We start from the raw sequence: 22,199 nt of genomic DNA on the forward strand, positions 1-22,199 counted from the left end.
TGCTCCCTAAATTGTTCATCATATAATTTACTCTCCAGACCCCTTATCATCCCTTGTTGCTCTTCTCTGCACATTTTCTAGGATCTCAGCATTTTTTTTATATTTAAAAAAATATAATTGTGGTGACCAGAATGGACACGGCATTCTGACTGTTGCCCCATTAGTGTGACATAAAGCAGTATGATCACTTCTCGTGATCTTGATTCTGTCCCTCTGTTAATGTAATCCAGGACTGCCTTGACCTTTCTGGCAACTGCAGCACACTGGTGGCTCATAGTTAAGTGGTGATCCATTAGGACATCTAGATCCCCCTCACGGTTAACTATAGTTGAACCAGCTACCACCTATTCTGTACTTTGCCTATGGTTTTTCCTGCCTAAGATTTTACTTTTCTCACCATTCAGCTGCATCTAGTATAGGGCCCAAGGCTCAAATTTGTCAAGATCCTTTTGAATCTTGAGTCTCATCTTCCAGAGTATTAGCAATTCATCCCACTTTGGTGTCATCTGCTAATTTGATGAGTTCCCATTCTATCCCTTGATCTAGATCATTTATGAAGAATGTTTGAAGAGTTCTTGGCCCAAGACAAAACCTTGGGGTATCCTACTGCATGCTTCCCTCCATGTAGATGGAGCTTCATTGAGGAGTACATGTTGAGTGCAGTGGTCAGACAACTGCAAATCCATCTGGTGGTGATGCTGTCTATTCCAATTACTTCAATTAGTTTTCTTTTTTTCTCAAGGAAAGTAAGACTTGGAATAACCCTTGCCTCAATATTTCTTAATGGGGAACAGAGGTGTATCAAATTCAATAGCCTTTTCTATTGCTGCTTGTCTGCTTTCATTAGCCTTTGAAATATATTACGTAATCTGGGAGCTGACAGGGAAAAGAAACCGAGAGCAGATGGAATCATATTAGGCCTACATATAAAAATTGGATGTTAAGAGGTGGAAAGGATTATTTTGCTAAGGGAATTGAAGGACATACCAATATTATACAGAGGGAAATAAGATCTGGTTTCTGTGTTAGTTTTAATTAAAATGGAAGGTTTATGGCAATCAAGATATAAACAACTTGTTCAGTCAGCCTGAAACTAAAACTGAACATGGGATTTCTGAGGTGCTGTTTATTTTTGGCGCATACTTTGGGGTGTCCAGCTCTGAGATCTTTTGATGAAGCAGTTTTAACATTAAATCCAGAGAAGCAGATTTAACATTTTTAAGACCTGCAATAATTCATGTTTCATTCTTTAACTCATAAGTCAGCAATGTCCTTAATATTTCCTTTATTTTCTAACTGTTTGATATAAAAAGGTGGTGTGTTTAATTTCAGACACTGACATCATCAAATAAATTGACATCTCGGGTTTTTCAGACTGAGCCAAAGCATCCAGTCTGTACTGAGGAATTAAAACATGCTTGAGTTTATCATATTTGCGGCTGTTGTGAATTAGGATGACAACATTCCATTCGAAGTCAAGAGAAGTCTTTAAAATAGTTATTACAAAGTAATTGCCTTAAAGTACATATTCCAGATTCCACTCACAGCTTCCAATAGACTATTTGGCACCCTATTTTTAAGATAGAGCTTTTCCATAAAGTTAAATATTCATAAAACTCAAAATAAAATTCCAATTTATGACTAACAAGCCTAAAATATATTTGACTACTTGTAAACCAGAGAACAAAATACTCTTTTTATTATTTATCAACGCTAGCAATTGCTATAATGAATACAGAAAAACTTTCCAAAAGAGTCCACAGTGGTTAATATTCTATAGATAATCCTTACTTAATGACCACAGTTGGGAATAGCAGTTCCGTTGCTAAGTACCATAGTTACTAAGTGGAAAATCATATTATTACAATGGATTTATGACATCACTTTCCATTTGGTTGTTAAGCAAATCACTGTGATTGTTAAGTGAAACATCACTTGACCATGATTTGCCATTCAACCTACCATATGTATTCTCTATTAACTTTTCTTGTTAAAAGCCAGTTGGGAGACATGTGAATAGCGATAATGTGGACGAATTTAAATTTGGTTCAAAGCTATCTTTTTAACAGTATATCATCATAACATCTAACAATGCATCCAGGAAATAGGGACTCTGTATTTATTCCACATAGATGTTGTTGAGAAAATATAAGGCCAAAATTATTTTTTAAATCTAATTAATTAAATCTATCTTCAATAGATAACTTTCCTGTAAATAATACAGATTTTTAAACCCTATGTAAATCTTTCTGTAAATAATGAGATCCTATTTTCCCATATAAAGTTTCCTCCATAACTTACCCACCCAAAGAATATGTTCATTTGACATTAATATTGGAATATCTCTTAATTCATAAATTAATTCTGGGGCAATATTCATTTTAATGGCATTCATTTTACCCTGCTAATTTAATGGGATTTTGATCCATTTATTATTAACTGTGTTCTCTGAAACATTTAACATACTTCATTCCACATATTTAGAAATGTTTTTTAGAAATATAAGACTATAGATACTTAATATAATCTGTGGCATTTACAAAGCCTAATTCTTTACATTGTACAAATGTTCTGATTTTTTTAAAGTTTTAAATTGATTTTGCTTGTCTCTTATTCAGTACCAAAGGCAAAAAATGTCTGGCTTCATACATTTCTTATCTTGTATTTTTAGAGAATAGAATAGAATAGAATCCTTTATTGGCCAAGTGTGATTGGACACACAAGGAATTTCTCTTTGGTGCATAAGCTCTCAGTGTACATAAAAGAAAAGATACATTTGTCAAGAATCATAAGGTACAACACTTCATGACAGTTATAGGGTACAAATAAGCATCAAATCATATTAGGAAACAGTCAATATAAATTGTAAGAATACAAGCAACAAGGTTACAGTCATAAGTGGGAGAAGATGGGTGATATTTAATTACAGGGTGCAGAACAGTGGTGGGTTGGCCCCCAGTTCGGACCGGTTCTATAGAACCGGTAGTAAAACCGGTGGGAGGCTCCGCCCACTGACCCGAACATCATCAAAAGTGATCTGTGTGCATGCGGTCATGATGCAAACCGGTAGTAAAAAGTAGAACCCATCCTTGGTGCAGAACTCTGTTGTCTGATCAGGAGAGGGCATTTCTGGCTGTCCTGTCTGATGTTGGTCATTACAATATAAAAAAAAACGTGGAGGCTCTAAAAAAGAATACAGAGAAGAGCAACTAAGATGGTTTAAGGGCCTGGAGACTAAAACACGTGAACAACAGTTGCAGGAATTGGGTATGAAAAGAAGGACTAGGGGAGACGTGATAGTGTTCCAGTATTTGAAGAGCTCCTACAAAGAGGAGGGAGTTGACCTCTTCTCCAAAACACCTGAAGACAGGACAAGAAGCAACGGATGGAAACTAATCAAGGAGAGAACAAGCCTAGAAATAAGGAGAAACTTCCTAGCAGTGAGAACAATTAACCAGTGGAATGGCTTTTGCCTTCTTCGGAAGTTGTGAGTGCTCCATTATCAGAGGCTTTTAAGAAGAGCCTGGACAGCCACTTGCCTGACATGGTATAGGATTTCCTGCTTGCACAAGCAGTTGGAGAAACCTTCAGGGTCCCAATTCTGTTATTCTGTTCGGTTGACTTGTATTTCCCAGGCTTGGAAGACTGTTAGGCTAAACACGGCCTTCTTCAGCTTTGGGATTGTCGCTACATGAACTTACTTTTTAAATGTCCTTTTGAGAATCTGGCAAAACCAACCTCTCCGCCCTACAACAGTCATTTCTATTTACGGCTTCTTTCAAATGTAGACTTCCAGAAAAGGAAGTCCAACTTAATGACACCATGCTCAGGATAGTACAGACAATCCTCAATTTACAACCATTCCTTTAGAGACCAAACTTACAGTGGCACTGAAAAAAAGTGACTTCTGACCAGTTTTCACACTTACTAACGGTTGCAGCATCCTCATTGTCACAGGATAAATATTTGGGCCCTTGGCAGCTGGCTCATATGAAAATTGCAGTGTCCCAGTGTCATGTGATCACTTTTTGTGACCTGATAAGTAGGAAGCCATAGTCACTTAACCATGTTGCTAACTTAACAACTGCTATGATTCACTTAACAACTCTGGCAAGAAAGGTCATAAAACTAACAACTGTCTTGATTAGCAACGGAAATTTGGGGCTCAGTTTTGGTTGTAGGTTGAGGACTACCTCTATCTAAACTCAGAGTAGATCCAAAAATCCCCAGATCAGATCCTCTCTGATTTAGACTTGACTGAAACAAGCTTTGTCTTACAGGTATTCCTTGGGTTATGACCATAATGGAGCCTACACATCCTGGTCATAACTCATCATTAATTTTACAGACCATCAACCATTTTTCGAGTGAAACCAATATTCTCAGGTGTGATAGGTAGGCTATGAAGAATGCATTGGTTTAGACCAAGCAAAAGCAAAAGGCACCAGGCTAGAACACTAGAGACCATGAGTTCAAGTTCCGCCTTAGCTATGAAAGCTGCTGCTGCAGAGTGATCCTGGACGAGTCCCTCTCTCAGCCCAACCCACTTCACAGGGTGGTTATGGGGAAAATAGGAGGAGGAAGGTATATGTGTTGGATACATTTGCCACTTATTTATTAAAAAAAATGAAGGCTAGTTACAAATAAAAACTATCCATTTCTAGTTGGTGCCCACCTTCCTTCCTTCCTTCCTTCCTTCCTTTCTTAACATAACATAACATAACATAACATAACATAACATAACATAACATAACATAACATAACATAACATAACATAACATAACATAACATAACATAACATAACATAACATAACATAACAACAGAGTTGGAAGGGACCTTGGAGGTCTTCTAGTCCAACCCCCATCCTTCCTTCCTTCCTTCCTTCCTTCCTTCCTTCCTTCCTTCCTTCCTTTCTTTCCTCCCTCCCTCCCTCCCTCCCTCCCTCCCTCCCTCCCTCCCTCCCTCCCTCCCCTCCTAATTGCTTTCCTGTGCAGCAGGCTGAAGGATGTTCCTTATTAGAGTCTGAACTTCTTATTCTTGGAGCCCTGGTGAAATTAGTCTGAGCACTACATGAAATTAGGTCAAGCCTTACTTCTTCCCCTGGGATTGTGTGTTGCTCACCTATGATTTATCACACTGCCTTTTCCTTGTCGACTTACAGGAATACCTTAACAGTGGAACACCACCATGTATCCTCTGGCATAGAAACTCTGCATTGTCTTTTATATTTTCTTCTCTGAACCTTCACACATCGTTTTATGACATGATATACCGGTATTTGTGTCATTTAAATGAGTCTTTTCTGCTTCTCCACTCAAAATGGCAACAATAATAGAAAGAATATTTTTAAACCACCTGCTCTAACGCAGAGAAGATCTAAAAGTATCTAGGTCAGCTGTTTGCAAGAACCATAGGAAAAAGAAAGTGTTTCAAACCTCGCTTGAAAACTAAATGAAGGTAGCGTTAAACCAGCTTAAAAGAGCTATCCATGCTGCAATAGACTGTGGTCTAACGCTAACTCGGTTTAGCATTCGAGGAAGCTTCGAAACCCTTTTTCCTGTTGATTTTGCAGAATGGCTGCTTGCCATGCGGTGGCCCAGTGGCTTCCTTGCATGCCATGGCTGTGGAGTTGCAAGAAGTGAGCCACGGTGTAGCATGAAGACCTTCACAGTGTGAAGTCCAGCTCCAGTTCGGCAGCATAGCACAAAGCCACAGATAACGCAATCCAGTCCCAGCCACAGTCCACTGCCACGGCTGACCTCTACCACCAGCTTGCTCCTGCTGTTGATGTGGCATGTCCACCCTCGTCCTTGCCAAGGCTGCTGACCAAATGGCAAAGATCAGTTAGGACAGGAAGTGCAGTGTGTGTGTGTGTGTCAAAATGTATAAATGATGAGTGTGGCAGATAAAGTGCCCCTTTGCAGTTTTGTCATGGACAGGTTACTAAGTTCCTGAATTTTTATCACATGACCGCAGGGTCACTGCCGTGGATGTTCATAAGTCCATTCAGCACTGCTGTAACTAGCCTCTGAACAAATGGCCACAAAAAGATTACCTCTAGTTAGTAACCTTTTTGTTAAGCCTTAGTGCAGGGGCATCTAACCGTGTCGATTTCGAGACTTGGGGACTTCTGCTTCCAGAATTCCTCGGACAGCCTGGCTAGATAGCAAATTCTGGGAGTTGGAGTCCACAGGGTCTTAAAATTTGCCATGGTTGGACAACACTGCCTTAGTGAATGAAACCTTTGTGTGTTAGTGTCAGCCAAACTTGTTAAAGACTATACTTCTCATCATTTTCCATAATAAAAATATATTTGCTGGTGATGGTAACTATAATCCTGTTCATTCGAAGGCTGCCTTAAATTATCCATATTCTCTCACTCGCTATAGTGGTGCAGTCTTGAAGCTGTATTAATTGAAACGGGACAACTGAATAGTGTTTGCCTTTACAAGTTATCAAAGTTCTTACAAAGTTGCCGTTTCAAGAAAAAAAAATACAATAGGTAATTGTTTCCCATGAGTCAGTTTAATAAATCTGCATCTTTTTTTTTTTGTCTTAGAAGAAAAGCTTTTTATTATTCCCAGCCATATTTCCACAAGTAATAAGAGCAAGGAAATAAAAGGGTGGGAAAACTCTATTAATGGTTAGATCTAGCTCATCAAGTTACTTGCCACTATTTCTATACAGTGACTTATTATCACATTTGAGTCCCAAATATCTGTTGCTAAGTGAATTTTGCCCCATTTTACAACCTTTGCCACAGCTGTTAAGTGAATCACTGCAAATGTTAAGTTAGTAATACGTGAAGATTAAGTGAATCTGGCTTCTCCTTTGACTTTGCTTGCTAGAAGATCACAAATGGGGATTACGTGACTTCCAAAGCTACAAGCATTATAGCTATGAACCAGTTGCCAAGCATTCTGAATTTTGATCACATGATTGTGGGGATACTGCAGGTGTCGTAACTGTGAAAACCGGTCATGTCACGTTTCAGTGCCATCCCGAATTTTGATCAACCATGAGGATGCTGCAGTGGTGGTGAGTGTGGAAAATGGTCATAGATTGTGGTGGCGCAGTGATTAGAATGCAGTATTGCCGGCTGACTTTGCCCACTGCCTGGAGTTCGATCATGATGGGCTCAAGGTTGACTCAGCCTTCCATCTTTCTGAGTTCGGTAAAATGAGGACCCAAATTTTTGGGGTATATGCTGACTCTGTAAACCTTATAGAGTGCTATAAAGCATTATGAAACATTATATAAGTCTAAGAGCTACTGCTATAAGTCCTCTTTTTCAGTGCTATTGTAACTTCAAATGGTCATTTAATGAATAGTTGTAACTTGAGGATCCCTGTAGTTGGCAATTCATAAGAGTAGAAGAGAATGAATTAATTCAAATCACAATCCTAATTTAAGTGCCAGTAAAACCAATAATAATTGGTGGCTTTAGGTGAAAGACAAACACTTGGCTGACATTCTGAGAGGATCTTAAATATTTAACTAGAGAAAAAAAACACTTAACGCTTCTGTTTAATGATAACAAAAGTCCTGACATGGACTTTAATAAGATGTTCACATGAGTGCTTCCATTTTTCTTAGGAATTATTAAGTCAAAGATTTGCACAAATCTGCATTATTCTTATCCTATTGAAACCCAGGGAAACATTCCTTATTTTACAATCACAGTCCAATAGCTTGGACTCCCAAGATATTGTTTTATAGTCAAATCTATTCTTTTATTGCAATACAACATGAAGTTCTTTTCAAGCAGAACAAACTACATAAGCTCAACTTGTTTGCAACTTTTAACTTCGAAATATTTGTAGTTAATGCCTTACTTTATTATTAGAGAAGCTGTCCAGGTGGTGATGTATAAAAGACAAAGGTGAACAAAAAGCCCTTAAATTTGACTCCAAATCTTTTGATTATCAGGCCTTTTTTGTTCACTTATTTGCTTCTTCATTTTGAACTGAAGCATAGCTGAAACTTTTTAAAATTATTTTTGCAGCCTCTTTGTGGAAGTTTGCAATTGAAAAACTGTTTCAACTCCTACCCTCAAAATGAAACTATAGAGCCCTGCACAACAGAACAATTAGACACAAGAACAGCTTTTTCCCGAAGGCCATCACTCTGCTAAACAAATAATTCCCTCAACACTGTCAAACTATTTACTAAATCTGCACTATTTATTTATTTATTTATTTATTTGATTTGATTTTTATACCGCCCTTCTCCCGAAGGACTCAGGGCAGTGTACAGGCAGAAGTAAAAAAGACAATACAATGTACAATTAAAAATGTAAATTAAAAAACTTATTATAATTAGCCCAAAACTTTAAAATATATAAAAAACTAAAATCCCATTTAAAATTGATATTAAAATTTAAGAAATTTAAAAAACCAATAAAATTCAAGCCAGCCCCGCGCGAATGAAAAGATGTGTCTTCAGTTCGCGGCGGAAGGTCTGAAGGTCAGGTATTTGGCGTAAACCCGGGGGAAGCTCGTTCCAGAGTGGGAGCCCCCACAGAGAAGGACCTTCCCCTGGGGGCCGCCAGCCGGCATTGCTTGGTGGACGGCACCCTGAGAAGTCCCTCTCTGTGAGAGCGTACGGGTCGGTGGGAGGCATGAGGTAACAGCAGGCAGTCCCGTAAGTACCCAGGCCCTAAGCCATGGAGCGCTTTAAAGGTCGTAACCAAAACCTTAAAGTGCACTCGAAAGGCCACAGGTAGCCAGTGCAGTCTGCGCAGGAGCGGTGTTAATCGCGAATAGAATAGAATAGAATAGAATAGAATAGAATAGAATAGAATAGAATAGAATAGAATAGAATAGAATTTTATTGGCCAAGTGTGATTGGACACACAAGGAATTTGTCTTGGTGCATATGCTCTCAGTGTACATAAAAGAAAAGATACGTTCATCAAGGTACAACATTTACAACACAATTGATGATCAATATATCAATATAAATCATAAGGATTGCCAGCAACAAGTTATAGTCATACAGTCATAAGTGGAAAGAGATTGGTGATGGGAACTATGAAACGACTAATAGTAGTGCAGATTCAGTAAATAGTCTGACAGTGTTGAGGGAATTATTTGTTTAGCAGAGTGATGGCCTTCGGGAAAAAACTGTTCTTGTGTCTAGTTGTTCTGGTGTGCAGTGCTCTATAGCGTCGTTTTGAGGGTAGGAGTTGAAACAGTTTATGTCCAGGATGCGAGGGATCTGCAAATCGTTAATCGTTAACTACTATTAATCTTCTCATCATTCCCATCACCAATCTCTTTCCACTTATGACTGTATGACTATAACTTGTTGCTGGCAATCCTTATGATTTATATTGATATATTGACCATCAATTGTGTTGTAAATGTTGTACCTTGATGAAGGTATCTTTTCTTTTATGTACACTGAGAGCAGATGCACCAAGACAAATTCCTTGTGTGTCCAATCACACTTGGCCAATAAAAATTCTATTCTATTCTATTCTATTCTATTCTATTCTATTCTATTCTATTCTATTCTATTCTATTCTATTCTATTCTATTATGGAGAAGCCAAGAGAGTTTAACAGGTTTAACAGAGTTGGAAGGGACCTTGAAGGTCATCTAGTCCAACCCCCTCCTCACGCAGGAGACCTGTACTAGGGATTCGAACTGCCAAACTGCTGATCTTTCTGATTGACAAGCTCTATGCCCTATGCAAGACAATGATATTCAGTATTTTCAAATTTAAAAACACTTAAAAATAGTGTTTTTCAGGAGCAGCATTTCTCTGCCAGACACAAAAACTTACGTCACACAATATTCAAATTGCAATGAAATGCCAGGTTGAGGCTGAGCAGATTTGTAGATCTGTGAAGGAGGTATATAATTCCCCATTTTCATGTCTGATCCAGATTATTCAGTGGTTCAATTTAAGAGTGAGAAAACAAAGGGTTAAATTCACACAAGTGGCGGTAGGAAGCCTTCCTTCCCCTAATGTATTTGACCCTACATTCATACAGTGTAAGGAAATGTAGACAGGCCTTCATTAAGCAAATTTGGGTTACCCAGTTGTCTTTGCTTGTTGGAAGATCCCTGGGAAGGTTGTAAATTTTGATCACAGGACATAGCAACTGCCATAAATACATGCAGGTTGCCAAATGCCTGAATTTTAATCACATAATTGCAGGAATGCCGCAACGGTCGTGAGAGTGATTATAAGTAAATTTTTAGCATCATCATCATAATCACGATATAAATGGCCATAAGTCAAGGACCACTTGTCTTACAAAATGGTTTGCTAAATCAGGGGTCTCCAACCTTGGTCCCTTTAAGACTTGTGGACTTCAACTCCCAGAGTTCCTCAGCCAGCTTTGGGACCAAGGTTGGAGACCCTTGTGCTAAATAATGACGTTACTTCCACTCCTGCAGGATGCTCCTTTACATGCTCTGAATTCGGAAGTCAGCTATAATGCGGTAGTTGAATTCAAGATGTGGTCAATCATTCAGAATAGAGCTGAAAGGGACTTTCAAGGTCTTCTAGTCCAACCCCCTGCTCAAGTAGGAGACCCTTATACCATTTCAGACAGTCTCTTCTTAAAAACCTCCGGTGATGAAGCACCAATAACTTCCAAAGGCAAGCTGTTCGGCTCATTAATTGTTCTCACTGTTAGGAAGTTTCTCCTTAATTCCAAATTGCTTCTCTCCTTGATTAGTGTCCATCCATTGTTTCTTGTCTGGCCTTCTGGTGCTTTGGAAAATAAGTTGACCGCCTCTTCTTTGTGACAGCCCCTCAAATATTGGAAGACTGCTATTATGTCCCCCCTAGTCTTTCTTTTCTCTAGACTGGCCATACTCCGTTCCTGCAACCGTTCTTCATGTTTTTGTCTCCAGGCCTTTAATCATCTTAGTTTTTCTTTGCACTTTTTCCAAAATCTCAGCATCTTTTTGGTGACCAAAACTGCATGCAGTTATCCAGGTGTGGCCTTACTAAGGCTTTATCAAGCGATACTAATACTTCACATGATTTTGATTCTATGCCTCTGTTTATACAACCAAGGACTGTATTAGCTTTTTTGGCAGCGGCTGCACACTCATGGCTCATGTTTAAGTGGTCTCCTAGTGGCGATGGAAATCCCTCCTTCATATATGTTTTTTCAAATTCTGCTACAGAAATCATTTGCCATAGGAAACTGGGGCAGATAATGCATATGTTTGAAGAAACTCAGGTAATAATGCTCTCTTTTTGGATCACAGACTAATTACAACTATTACTTAGATTCTTACTGCAATATATTAGGTTTTTTTCCCCATTGTCCTGAAAAGACCTTTTGATCACACATTTCCAACAAACCTTAAAATAGAATAGAATAGAATAGAATAGAATAGAATAGAATAGAATAGAATAGAATAGAATAGAATTTTATTGGCCAAGTGTGATTGGACACACAAGGAATTTGTCTTGGTGCATATGCTCTCAGTGTTACATAAAAGAAAAGATACGTTCATCAAGGTACAACATTTACAACACAATTGATGGTCAATATATCAATATAAATCATAAGGATTGCCAGTAACGTTATAGTCATACAGTCATAAGTGGAAAGAGATTGGTGATGGGAACTATGAAACGATTAATAGTAGTGCAGATTCAGTAAATAGTCTGACAGTGTTGAGGGAATTATTTGTTTAGCAGAGTGATGGCCTTCGGGAAAAAACTGTTCTTGTGTCTAGTTGTTCTGGTGTGCAGTGCTCTATAGCGTCGTTTTGAGGGTAGGAGTTGAAACAGTTTATGTCCAGGATGCGAGGGATGTGTTTGCTAGCAAATTTGTTTTTGTTTTTCTTTTTAACAGCTACCTTTCATGTTTATACTAGTGCTTTCTCAAAGGCCTTGTCCAAATGGATCTAAATAAAACACGGTTATATCGTTTGCTGTAGGAGCAGATGGTTCTTATTTCTGTGGACATAGCATGATGAATCCTTTATATCTTATCTTAAAATATGGATGTGATGTGTGCAATTGTTTGTTGCAATAAAAACAATACGGCTTAACAAATTCCAATACATGTAACTCTCTGGCATACCATTTCATTCAAACACTACATGTGCTCTGGAATATTCAACATCATAGACTGAAATTAATTCACTTGCTTACAAATAGACATCAAATTTACAGAAGATCTGTTTTCAGACTAAAACACAGCTAAGTCCTTCGTTTAGGACTGTAATGGAGCCTGCTTATTACGGTCATAAGTCATGATAGTTGTAATGTGGGTCACCCACATGACCCTGTTTTGATGCCTTTTTTTTCAGGGGTTGTTAAGCGAATGCCATGGTAGTTAGGCGAATCCAAGAGAAGTAAACGCTGGTTTTTGACAAAAATATAAATCATGATCACATGACCTTAAGACACTGCAAACGGCCATAAACATGGGCCAGTTGTGAGCACCCAAAATGTGGTCAGATGACTGGTGTGTGTGTGAAACCATGTTGGAACTTTGAAATTGGATCGTAAGTACTTTTGGAGGAGTCCATTAGAACTTTGAATGGTTGCTAAGCAACCAGTCACAAGTCAAGGACTACTTGTATAGTAATTTGCTAGAAATAATGGAGTTTTTTTTTTAAAAAAAGTCAATGCTACAACATTAGAGTTATCTGTGTGAAACAACAGGCCTTTAAAAGTCCATTTACAATACAATATTTCATTTCTTTACAGTGTCCCAATGTAATCTCAGTTTGAAAAAGCAGAGGAGCAGAAGCATCTTTAGCACTTTATTCTGCTGCTTTCGTGACTACAATGTTGAGCCTCCAGCTCCTAACAGCACCGGTGTCCTTCCTCCATTGGTGGAAGAAAATGGCGGGCTTCAAAAGGTAAGTTTTGTTTTTTTTAATAGAGTGAGTTTTGGGTGGGAAGGTGGAGCCTTATATGAATAAATCCACAATTATAAATTGCTACGTAATTCATATCAGATAAGGTACGGAACCCCTATTGAGAATCATTGAAACAAGACTAATTCTTTCCCTCTTGATGGCCTTAAATAACTAAATCTGAAAAACGGTCAAAGCATTGGTATCGTATATCCTTTTCTGCAAACACTTTCCCTGGATCTAGTTATGTAAGACGGTACACCATCCCAAACCTCTCTATTGTTGACAAGAGGGTGGAACTTGATCCTATCCCTCTGCTAATGCAGCCTAGAATTTCATTTCAATTTCAGTGACAGTTTTTAGTGACAGAAGACACTTTTCAGTTGAGTTTTAAGCTTGGCGTGGAATGAAAATGCCACTGGTCTCTCTGTTGGATGACCTTTGCCAGATTCTGAATGAAATTGTAAGTCCCTCAATGGTGCCACTTCATCATGTTTAATACCATCATGGTATCTTTCTCAATTCTGGAGATGAATTTTTACAGTGGTTCCACTACTTGGACTGTACCAGGGGTGGGTGGAAGATCTGCCTTATGGATGCCTCTTTGTATGGTTCATAGTTCCACCATTCCTACTTTTTAAACAGTTCCATGAAACCTCTGAGAGAAATCATCTGGTTTTCTGGCTATTCCAGTTCTGACTCTGGTTATGATAGCAATTTCTCTGAAGGATCAAATCCACAGCTTGAGAATTTTTTTGGATTGACAGCTATACTGTATTTGCTATAGATGTCTTTGCTAGGGCATGTATGCTACCTATATGTCGATGGAGATTCTCAGTCATCCAGGTCACGGTTGTCCCAAAGGTGCTTTTTCAAGAGGCAACTGGACTTTCTTTGTTTTTCCTGAACTCATTTCACTTCTTATCCAAGAAGCTTCTTCAGTTCTGATTGAATGGTGGACGATGAAAGTGACCTCAACGACTTTCAGAGAGAGTACTAATGACTAGAAGACTGCAAGAAATATAAATTCTGTCATCCTTCACTATTCAGTCAGAACTAAACAAGCTTCTTGGATGAGAAGAGAAATATCTTCAAGGGAAAACGAAGTCCTGTTACCTTTTGGAAAAGCATCTTTCAGTATGCTAACTATGATCCTATCGGCAGCAGGAAGTATTAAGTCATTCCTTCCTCACTACTAGGTTAGACTACTGTAGCACAGGGGCTGCCCTTGAAAACTGTAGAAATTTGCAGTTGGTGCAAAACACAGCTTTCCACGTGCTAGTGGGTAAGAGCTGTTCCAGTTGTATTACACTTGTATTGTGAGCGCTATATTAACTTCCTAGGTACTTTCTGGATTGCTTTCTCCAAGTAGAGCTGATCCTTATCTCAGATTCCCCATTGAAGATAACAGTGCCCCATGTCTGTCTCATGTACCTCATCCTGTGGAACAACATACCCCCAGAAACCAAGTTGCTACTTCTGCTAGCCTCCTTCCAGAAGGTGGCTAAGAGTTACAGTATAATTTGCTGCCATGTATATTAACGTTATTATTTTATTACCCTGCTGAGATTGGTTGCTTTGTTAATTTTAAGTGTAAATTGATTTTATTGTATCCTTGGTTTTATTTCCATTGTAAACTACCATGGGTAGATTGATTCGATGGTACATAAAGATAATATTTATTTTAACTTATCTATCATCTGGCTATTAAAATAAGCAGTCATCACTTCACTTTGAAATACATAATTGGTTCTCCCTGAATTCAATGATATATTACTGTATTAATGTATTAAATCATGCAAGTAAAATCTATTGATTTGAAATACAAGGATTGGCTGCAGTGGATGTTCTCTTAAAGTATGTCTATAACTGGATCCAAGTCCTATTTAAGTTACTCTGTGATAAGACGGGCGGCCAATAAATTGGATAAATTAATAAATAAATAAAATAAAAAATTAAGCTTAGTACTGAACCTAGGGAAAGCTTAAAATTTCATTGCTAATTACAATAATGATTTATAGATAAATATTGTTCTGGTATTGATATGCTGAATAAGCCGCAGAACAAAACTATTCAGCCTGGCAATACCACCACATCAAGGTGAAAAAAAAGCCTTGTGCCCCTTTTTGCAATATCTCTTGAAAATATTGAAATTTCTAGTAACATTTCCTTTGCAGTTCCTTGATAATTTCTGTTGACACAGTATTTACTTCTCTTAATTTAACCAATTTCTTAAATTCTTTTTCGAGTTTGAGTTGGAACGTCTTTATTTATTAAATCTGACATGTCGGTTTATTTTATGTTCTACTGTTTTGAAATATTACCCTCTTACAATGATTTTTTTCCCCGTTTCCCCCCCAGGGTGACCAGGTGCAGGTCATTCCCATTCCAAGTGTATGTATTTTTTTATTCTTTTTTATGTTCAGTTTCTTTTAATGTTCTTAATTTGGGTTCAGATAGTCTGTATTTGTGTGTGCGTGTGTGTTGCATGCTGACAAGATCTTAGAAATGTGGAACTATGGTATAGCTGGGCACCTCACAAAACCATATCTTAGTAACCACAACCCACAGAAAGCATATATTCCACTATTTGTTGATTCACTTTCACGAGCTGGCAATACTTGAGTGCATGGTAGATTTTTGTGAAACAACCATTTTTATCATCTGCTCAACACCCCCACAAAAAAGAAAGTGGAGTAGGAAAACCTACTTTCTTTTTTTCCTTTTAATCATTGGAACATGTTTAAAAAGTTAGGGTTTTCATTCCCACTCATTCCTGTCATTTTTAAGCATCAGTTCAGACGCTTGACAATTGACACATATTTGTGACGGTTGCAGAGTCCCAGGATCATGTGATCCCCTTTTGCAACCTTCTGACAAGCAAAGTCAACGGGGAAGCCAGATTCACTTAAAAAACCGCATTACTTACTGAACAACTGCACTGATTCACATAACAACTGTGGCAAGAAAGGTTGTAAAATGGGGCAAAACTCACCTAACAAATGTTCTCACTTGAAAACAGAAATTTGGGGCTCAATTGTGGTCATAAGTCGAGGACTATCTGTACATAACTGTAATAAGGGTTGATATGCAGTCAGCATCTATGTTTATTAAGGTGATTTGCCTCAGGAGTTCGAGGTGGCATACAAAAAAATCTTTAAGTTTTTTTTTCTCCATCACCGCAACCATGCAAAGTAGGTTAGGCTGAGAGAGAGTGGGTGGCCCATAATCACAGAGGAGCTTCTGGGGTTAAAGTGGATTAGAATTTGGATCATACCAGGATCAACCCAGGCTCTTAATCATTATGTCATACACCAGCTCTCTGTATCTTTTAACCTACATATCATTTTAATTCCATGATGTGTAATGCAGCAATTTACATTTTCATGGATTTCATTTCCCGCACAAAAATGGTCACCCCAGAGAAGAAGTAAGTAACCCTCTTGCAAAATCATGAGAAAGTCATGGGAAGGTTAGGAAAGTGATCAATAGATCAGTCAATCAGAATAGAACTGGAAGGGACCTTGGAGGTCTTCTAGTCCAACCCCCTGCTTGAGGCAAGTATTGTTATATCATTTGAGACAAGTGGCTGGCTGTTCAATCTCTTCTTAAAGACCCCCACTTCTGAATGCAAATCATTCAAGTGATTAATCTCACTGTCAGGAAATTTCTCCTTAGTTCTAGATTATTCTTTCCTTGATTAGATTCCATCCATTGATTCTTCTCTTGCCTTCTGGTGCTTTGGAAAATAAGTTGACTCCGTCTTCTTCGTGGCAGCAGCTCAAATACTGGATTACTGCTATCATGTCACCCCTAGTCCTTCTTTTCTCTAGGCTGGCCAAACCCAAATCCTGCGACTGTTCTTCATACGTTTTAGTCTCCAGGAGTTTAATCATCTTAGTTGCTCTTCTTTGCAAGTTTTCCAAAGTCTCAACATCTTTTTTGTAGTATGGTGACCAAAATTGGATGCAGTATTCCAGGTGTGAAATTTATAAAGCAGTAATAATATTTAATGTGATTTTGTTTCTATGCCTCTTGTTTATATTTCTCATTTGATCAACTGATCTCATTGGCGTGTTCTTGTTTTTGTATTCTCTCTTTAAAAAGTCAAAGGGTTTTTACAGGACAAAGAAGCCTGATATAGCCAGCAATGTTTAGGGACTGACAATGATGAGGCACGAAAACAAGAATAAAAATATTGCTCGGAGAAGTCTGCAGTGCCAGTTTATTACTAGTTTGTTCCCCAAGACTACAAATAAAAGAACAATAGAGTTGGAAGGGTCCTTGGAGGTTTTCTAGTCCAACCCTCTGCTCAGGCAGGAAACCATATGCCATTTCAGACAATGGTTGTCCAATCTCTTCTTAAAAACTTCCAGTGTTGGAACACCCACAACTTCTGGAGGCAAGTTGTTCCACTGATTAATTGTTCTTAACTGTCAGGAAATTTTTTTTTAGTTCTAGGTGACTTCTCTCCTTGATTACTTTCCAGCCATTGCTTCTTGCCCTGCCTTCAGGTGCTTTGGAGAATAGGTTCTATGTGGCCGTCCCTCAAATATTGGAAGATTGCTATTATGTCACCCTTGGTCGGCCCTTCTTTTCATTAAGATTAGACATACCCAATTCCTGCAACTGTTCTTCATATATTTTAGCCTCCAGCCCCCAAACATCTTTGTTGCTTTTCTCTGCACTCTTTTCCAGAGTCTCAGCATCTTTTTTATAATATAGGGACCAAAATTGGGTGTAGTATTCCAAGTATGGTTTTGCCAAAGCATTATGAAGCAGTTTTAACATTTCAATCTTGATTCTAGGACTGTAATTAATAGATCCTATAGATACTGCAATTACAGGTAATCCTCGAGTTGTGACCGCAGTACAGCCTGGCCTTCAAAGTCATAACTTGGGATAGTCGTAAAACCGGTTAGGTTATGATTTTAAGGACCTTTTTTTGTGGTGGATAGGCAAATCCTCAGTTCTAAATAAATCCGTGGTTTTCTATGGGGGAAGTTTTGCTGAAAATGCTGGTTTTTAACAAAACCGTCATAAAACATGATTATATGACTACAGGAGACTGCAAGCAGCTATAAGTGCTGTCACATGACCATGTGGGCAACTATCAGAATTTTGAAACCAGGTCCTAAGTAAACCCCCAAGGTAGGTCAGTCAGAACTTTGAATGGCTGCCAAGCAACTGGCCATAAGTCAAGGACTACTCCCTAGTCTATATGTGGGGGGGAAAAAAACAATGTAGTCACAATCTATGATATTGGTCTCCTTGTCAAAATCAGACTTGATCATTTTTTTAAAGAAACGAGTAATTTAATGAGATTCTCTATGTTTCGCCCAAAATAAGACATCTCTTGATAATAAGCCCCATCGGGCTTTTGAGCGCATGGCAATAAGGCCAAGCGCTTGTTTCAGGGCTCAAAAAAAATATAAGAAGGGGTCTTATTTTTGAGGAAACATGGTATTCTCCACAGGTGCTGCCTTGCCCAGTTACAAGGTATTTAATTCTTAAAACTCAGATGATACTTAAGAGTTCCATAAAGGGGTTTTCTTCCCCCCCCCACCCCCTCTCTATGGCTAATCAACCTATATGATTTCAATTCAGGGGAGTTCCAAATGTGTGTGCATAGTATTATCCTCCCCACTTAAAAATATTTTTTTTTCTGGGAATCTGGTGGGTTTAATATCCAGAACCATCTGGGTTCATAAGATTGCTTCATTTGAGCCAGAAGGATTCTTAAAAAAACAAGAATTGTGTGTTTTCCCAGTCCAGTCTTAAAATAAGGAAGCAGGCCAAGACATAAATTACTAAAGTAAAATTCTTGTTTTGTTTTGTGTTCTGTGTATTTTGTTCTTTTATTTTTTGTTTAGTTTTCTTGAACACACAGTATGTTGAGCAGAATATACAGGTACTCCTCGACTTACAACAGTTCTTTTAGTGACATTCGAAGTTACAACGGCACCAAAAAAAGTGACTTATAACCATTTTTCACACTTATGGCCGTTGCAGAATCCCCATAGTCACGTAATTTACATTCGGATTTATTTATTTATTTATTTATTATTTTATTTATTATTTAAACTTATATACCGCCCTATCTCCCAAAGGACTCAGGGCGGTTTACAGGCATATAAAAACGTCAATATACAAATTAAAATAATCATTAAAAAACTTATTCTAATGCCAATAATTAATAATACCAATTATTAAAAATAGAAATATAAATATTAAAATCAATTTAAAACCCCTCTAAATTTAAAATCTAAAAATCTAAGCCAGTCCTGCACAGATGAATAAATGAGTCTTGAGCTCGCGACGGAAGGTTCGAAGATCTGGAAGTTGACGGAGTCCTGGGGGGAGTTCGTTCCAGAGGGTGGGAGCCCCCACAGAGAAGGCCCTTCCCCTGGGCGTCGCCAGACGACACTGCCTAGCTGACGGCACCCTGAGGAGTCCCTCTCTGTGAGAGCGCACGGGTCGGTGAGAGGTATCTGGTCGCAGTAGGCGGTCCCATAGATAACCCGGCCCTATGCCATGGAGCGCTTTAAAGGTGGTCACCAAAACCTTGAAGCGCACCCGGAAGGCCACAGGTAGCCAGTGCAGCCTGCGCAGGATGGGTGTTATGTGGGAGCCACGAGGGGCTCCATCTATGGATGCTTGACAACTGACTCATATTTATGACGGTTGCAGTGTCCTGGAGTCATGTGATCCCCTTCTGAGACCTTCTGACAAGCAAATTCAATGTGGAAACCCTATTCACTTAACAACCTTGTCACTTATTCAAGAACCGCAGTGATTCACTTAACAAATGGGGCAAAATTGACTTAACAGATTTCTCATTTAATAACATAAATTTTGGTGCTCAGTTGTGGTCCTAAGTTGAGGACTACCTGTACATGAGTGGCTGCTACATTTCTGTGTTTTTCTGACAATTGTTGGTCTGGAAAATTTGTGACATCTTTTCTTGGTTCAGACCTCACTTTTCTTTTGCACTGAATTTATTAATCAAGCGGCTTGGTCTCTGAACCTGCTTGGATTTCTGCCTGTAAAATTATTGTTTTGTGATTGGCCATAACCACGCGGAAGCCATTTTGTCAATTACTGATAATGCTCACTCGAATGACACCCTCAGTCAAATTGTGAGGGAGGGGGGAAACCATCGTGAACCTCTGCCTTAGTATATTAATTATTTAGAATACAAGTCTGCTAGATGTAAAAAGAATGCCTTATCTTGAGACTATCGTGGAAAGGTTTTGCTTTTCTACTTCAGATCTTTCCCTCTTGTTTATCCCAAGGATCTTTCATAGTAGACAGAAATGCTAATTTGGGGGAAGACAGGTAGTCCTTGGCTTATGACCACAACTGAGCTCCAGATTTCTGAGTTAGTTAAGTGAATTTTGCCCCATTTTAATGACCTTCCTGTTGTTAAGTGAATCACTACAGTTGTTAAGTTAGTCACATGGTTGTTAAGTGAATCTGGATTCCACATTGTAAGAAAAGTGATCACGTGACATACACACGCACACACACTCACACACACACACACACCAGGACACTGCAACCTTCATAAATACGAGTCAGGTGCCAAACATCTGGATTTTGAACACATGATTATGGGGATGCTGCAATGGTGGTTAAATGTGAAAAACTGTCATAAGTCATTTTGTTTTCAGTGCTGTTGTAACTTCGAACAGTCACTAAACGAACTGTTGTAAATCGAGGACTACCTATATCATTGAAATCCTTTATAATCCATGCAAAAGAAAATGTGGTTCAAGGTTTTGTCTAGCAAGGCATAAATAATTTAATTATGACTATATTAGTTTTCACCATTCGTTAGGTTTATCGTGGAAATTCCTAACCTTTTGAAGGTGCTCTTTTTTTCTCTCTCTTGTTTAGCCACCAATTAAATACCTCTTGCCAGAAATGACAATATCTGATTACGGGAAGAAATGTGTGGTCATTGATCTTGATGAAACATTAGTGCATAGTTCCTTTAAGGTATGTATGCTGTTCTTTATTTCTTATAACTTTCTGATAAATACATGAAAGAGGACAGGCATATCTTTGTTTTTCAATGTCCTTTCTAGATCTCAGAATGTCTTTGCTGTCATGGTAACCTCACTTATGAATGGCCGTGATAGTTAGTGATTTATATAGACATGTATATAAATATCCATAAGACCGCCTCAAAACATGTTGCTTTCCCTTAATCAAATGAAACAAACGTTAATTTAGAATCCAGGCAATGTGTGTGCACGTGTTAATTTCCAAGGAGGGCAAGCAGGAACAGCTTTGATTAAGCGGAATATTGGGTGTAGTACTTCACTCTGTATAAAACATTACATATACTTATTTCCTTCTTTCCCGAAACAATTTAGCTACTGTCACTTACAATTCTTATTGAAAAAATACTTTTCTTGAATTAATTTCTTTGTAACAGTATAATATAATTTATGTATCCAATTCACCAACAGTGGAGAGAGAGTTTAAATAAGTAAGAAAATAAGTTTATTATAGGAGGTTAATTTAAGTTCATGTAGTTCTTGCTTATCAATGGTAATTGGGATGAGGAATTCTGTCACTAAGTGACATGGCCATAAAACATAGCAGTTTTGTTAGGCAAATCACACAGGATTATATCATCACATAATAAAGGGCCAATTGCAACTTTCTTCCCTATTGATTTTGCTTGTCAGAAGCCAGCAGTGAAGATCGCAAATTGCAGTCACATGACTGCACGACACAGCATTGTCATAATTCCAGATCAGTTGTTAAGCATCTGAATTGTGATCATATCACCTCAGGGGAACTGCAGTGGCCACAGCTATGAGGACTGGTTCAGGCGTGGGTTTCAAAACCCGTCGCTACCGGTTCGCTTGTGGACATGCACGCATGCGACCCTTCTGCGCATGCGCAGAAGCCTCACATGTGCAGAACCCTCCAGGCGGGTGGGGGGAGCCACCCGCCGCCACTACCAGTTCACCTGATCCGGGGCTAACCGGTAGCAACCCACCACTGGACTGGTTGTCCTCATACAGAAGAGGAGCAGAAATGATTAGTAGACTGGAGGCTAAAACATACAAAGAACAATTGCTGGAATTGGGTCTGTCTAGTTTAACGAAAAGAAGGACTAGAGTTGACATGCGAGCAGAGGCTTCCACAAAGAAGAGGGAGTCAAGGTATTCTCCAGAGCACCTGAAGACAGGACAAAAAGCAATGGAAATCAAGGAGAGAAGCAACCTGGAAAAGAGAAACTTCCTAACAGTGAGGACAATTAACCAGTGGAACAACCTGCCACCAGAAGTTGTAGGTGCTCCATCACTGGAGGTTTTCAAAAAGAGATTGGACAG

General features: G+C 38.6%; 1 protein-coding gene across 5 annotated transcripts in view; it reads left to right on the forward strand.

Annotated features, from left to right (window-relative positions):
• The window catches only part of CTDSPL (CTD small phosphatase like), a 74,309-nt gene that overhangs the window by 32,952 nt on the left and 19,158 nt on the right, over nucleotides 1-22,199 (forward strand). For all 5 annotated transcript variants that reach the window (XR_009154817.1, XM_058180118.1, XM_058180119.1 and 2 more), the window contains exons 2-4: nucleotides 12,695-12,849; nucleotides 15,208-15,240; nucleotides 20,746-20,847. Coding sequence is in view for 4 of the 5 variants with exons in the window: in XM_058180118.1 (XP_058036101.1) it covers nucleotides 12,695-12,849; nucleotides 15,208-15,240; nucleotides 20,746-20,847 (290 nt within the window). In the remaining variant the exon portion in view is untranslated. The remainder of the gene's footprint in view (nucleotides 1-12,694; nucleotides 12,850-15,207; nucleotides 15,241-20,745; nucleotides 20,848-22,199) is intronic.

The sequence above is a fragment of the Ahaetulla prasina genome, chromosome 4 (assembly GCF_028640845.1).
Source record: "Ahaetulla prasina isolate Xishuangbanna chromosome 4, ASM2864084v1, whole genome shotgun sequence".
Lineage (NCBI taxonomy): Eukaryota > Metazoa > Chordata > Lepidosauria > Squamata > Colubridae > Ahaetulla > Ahaetulla prasina.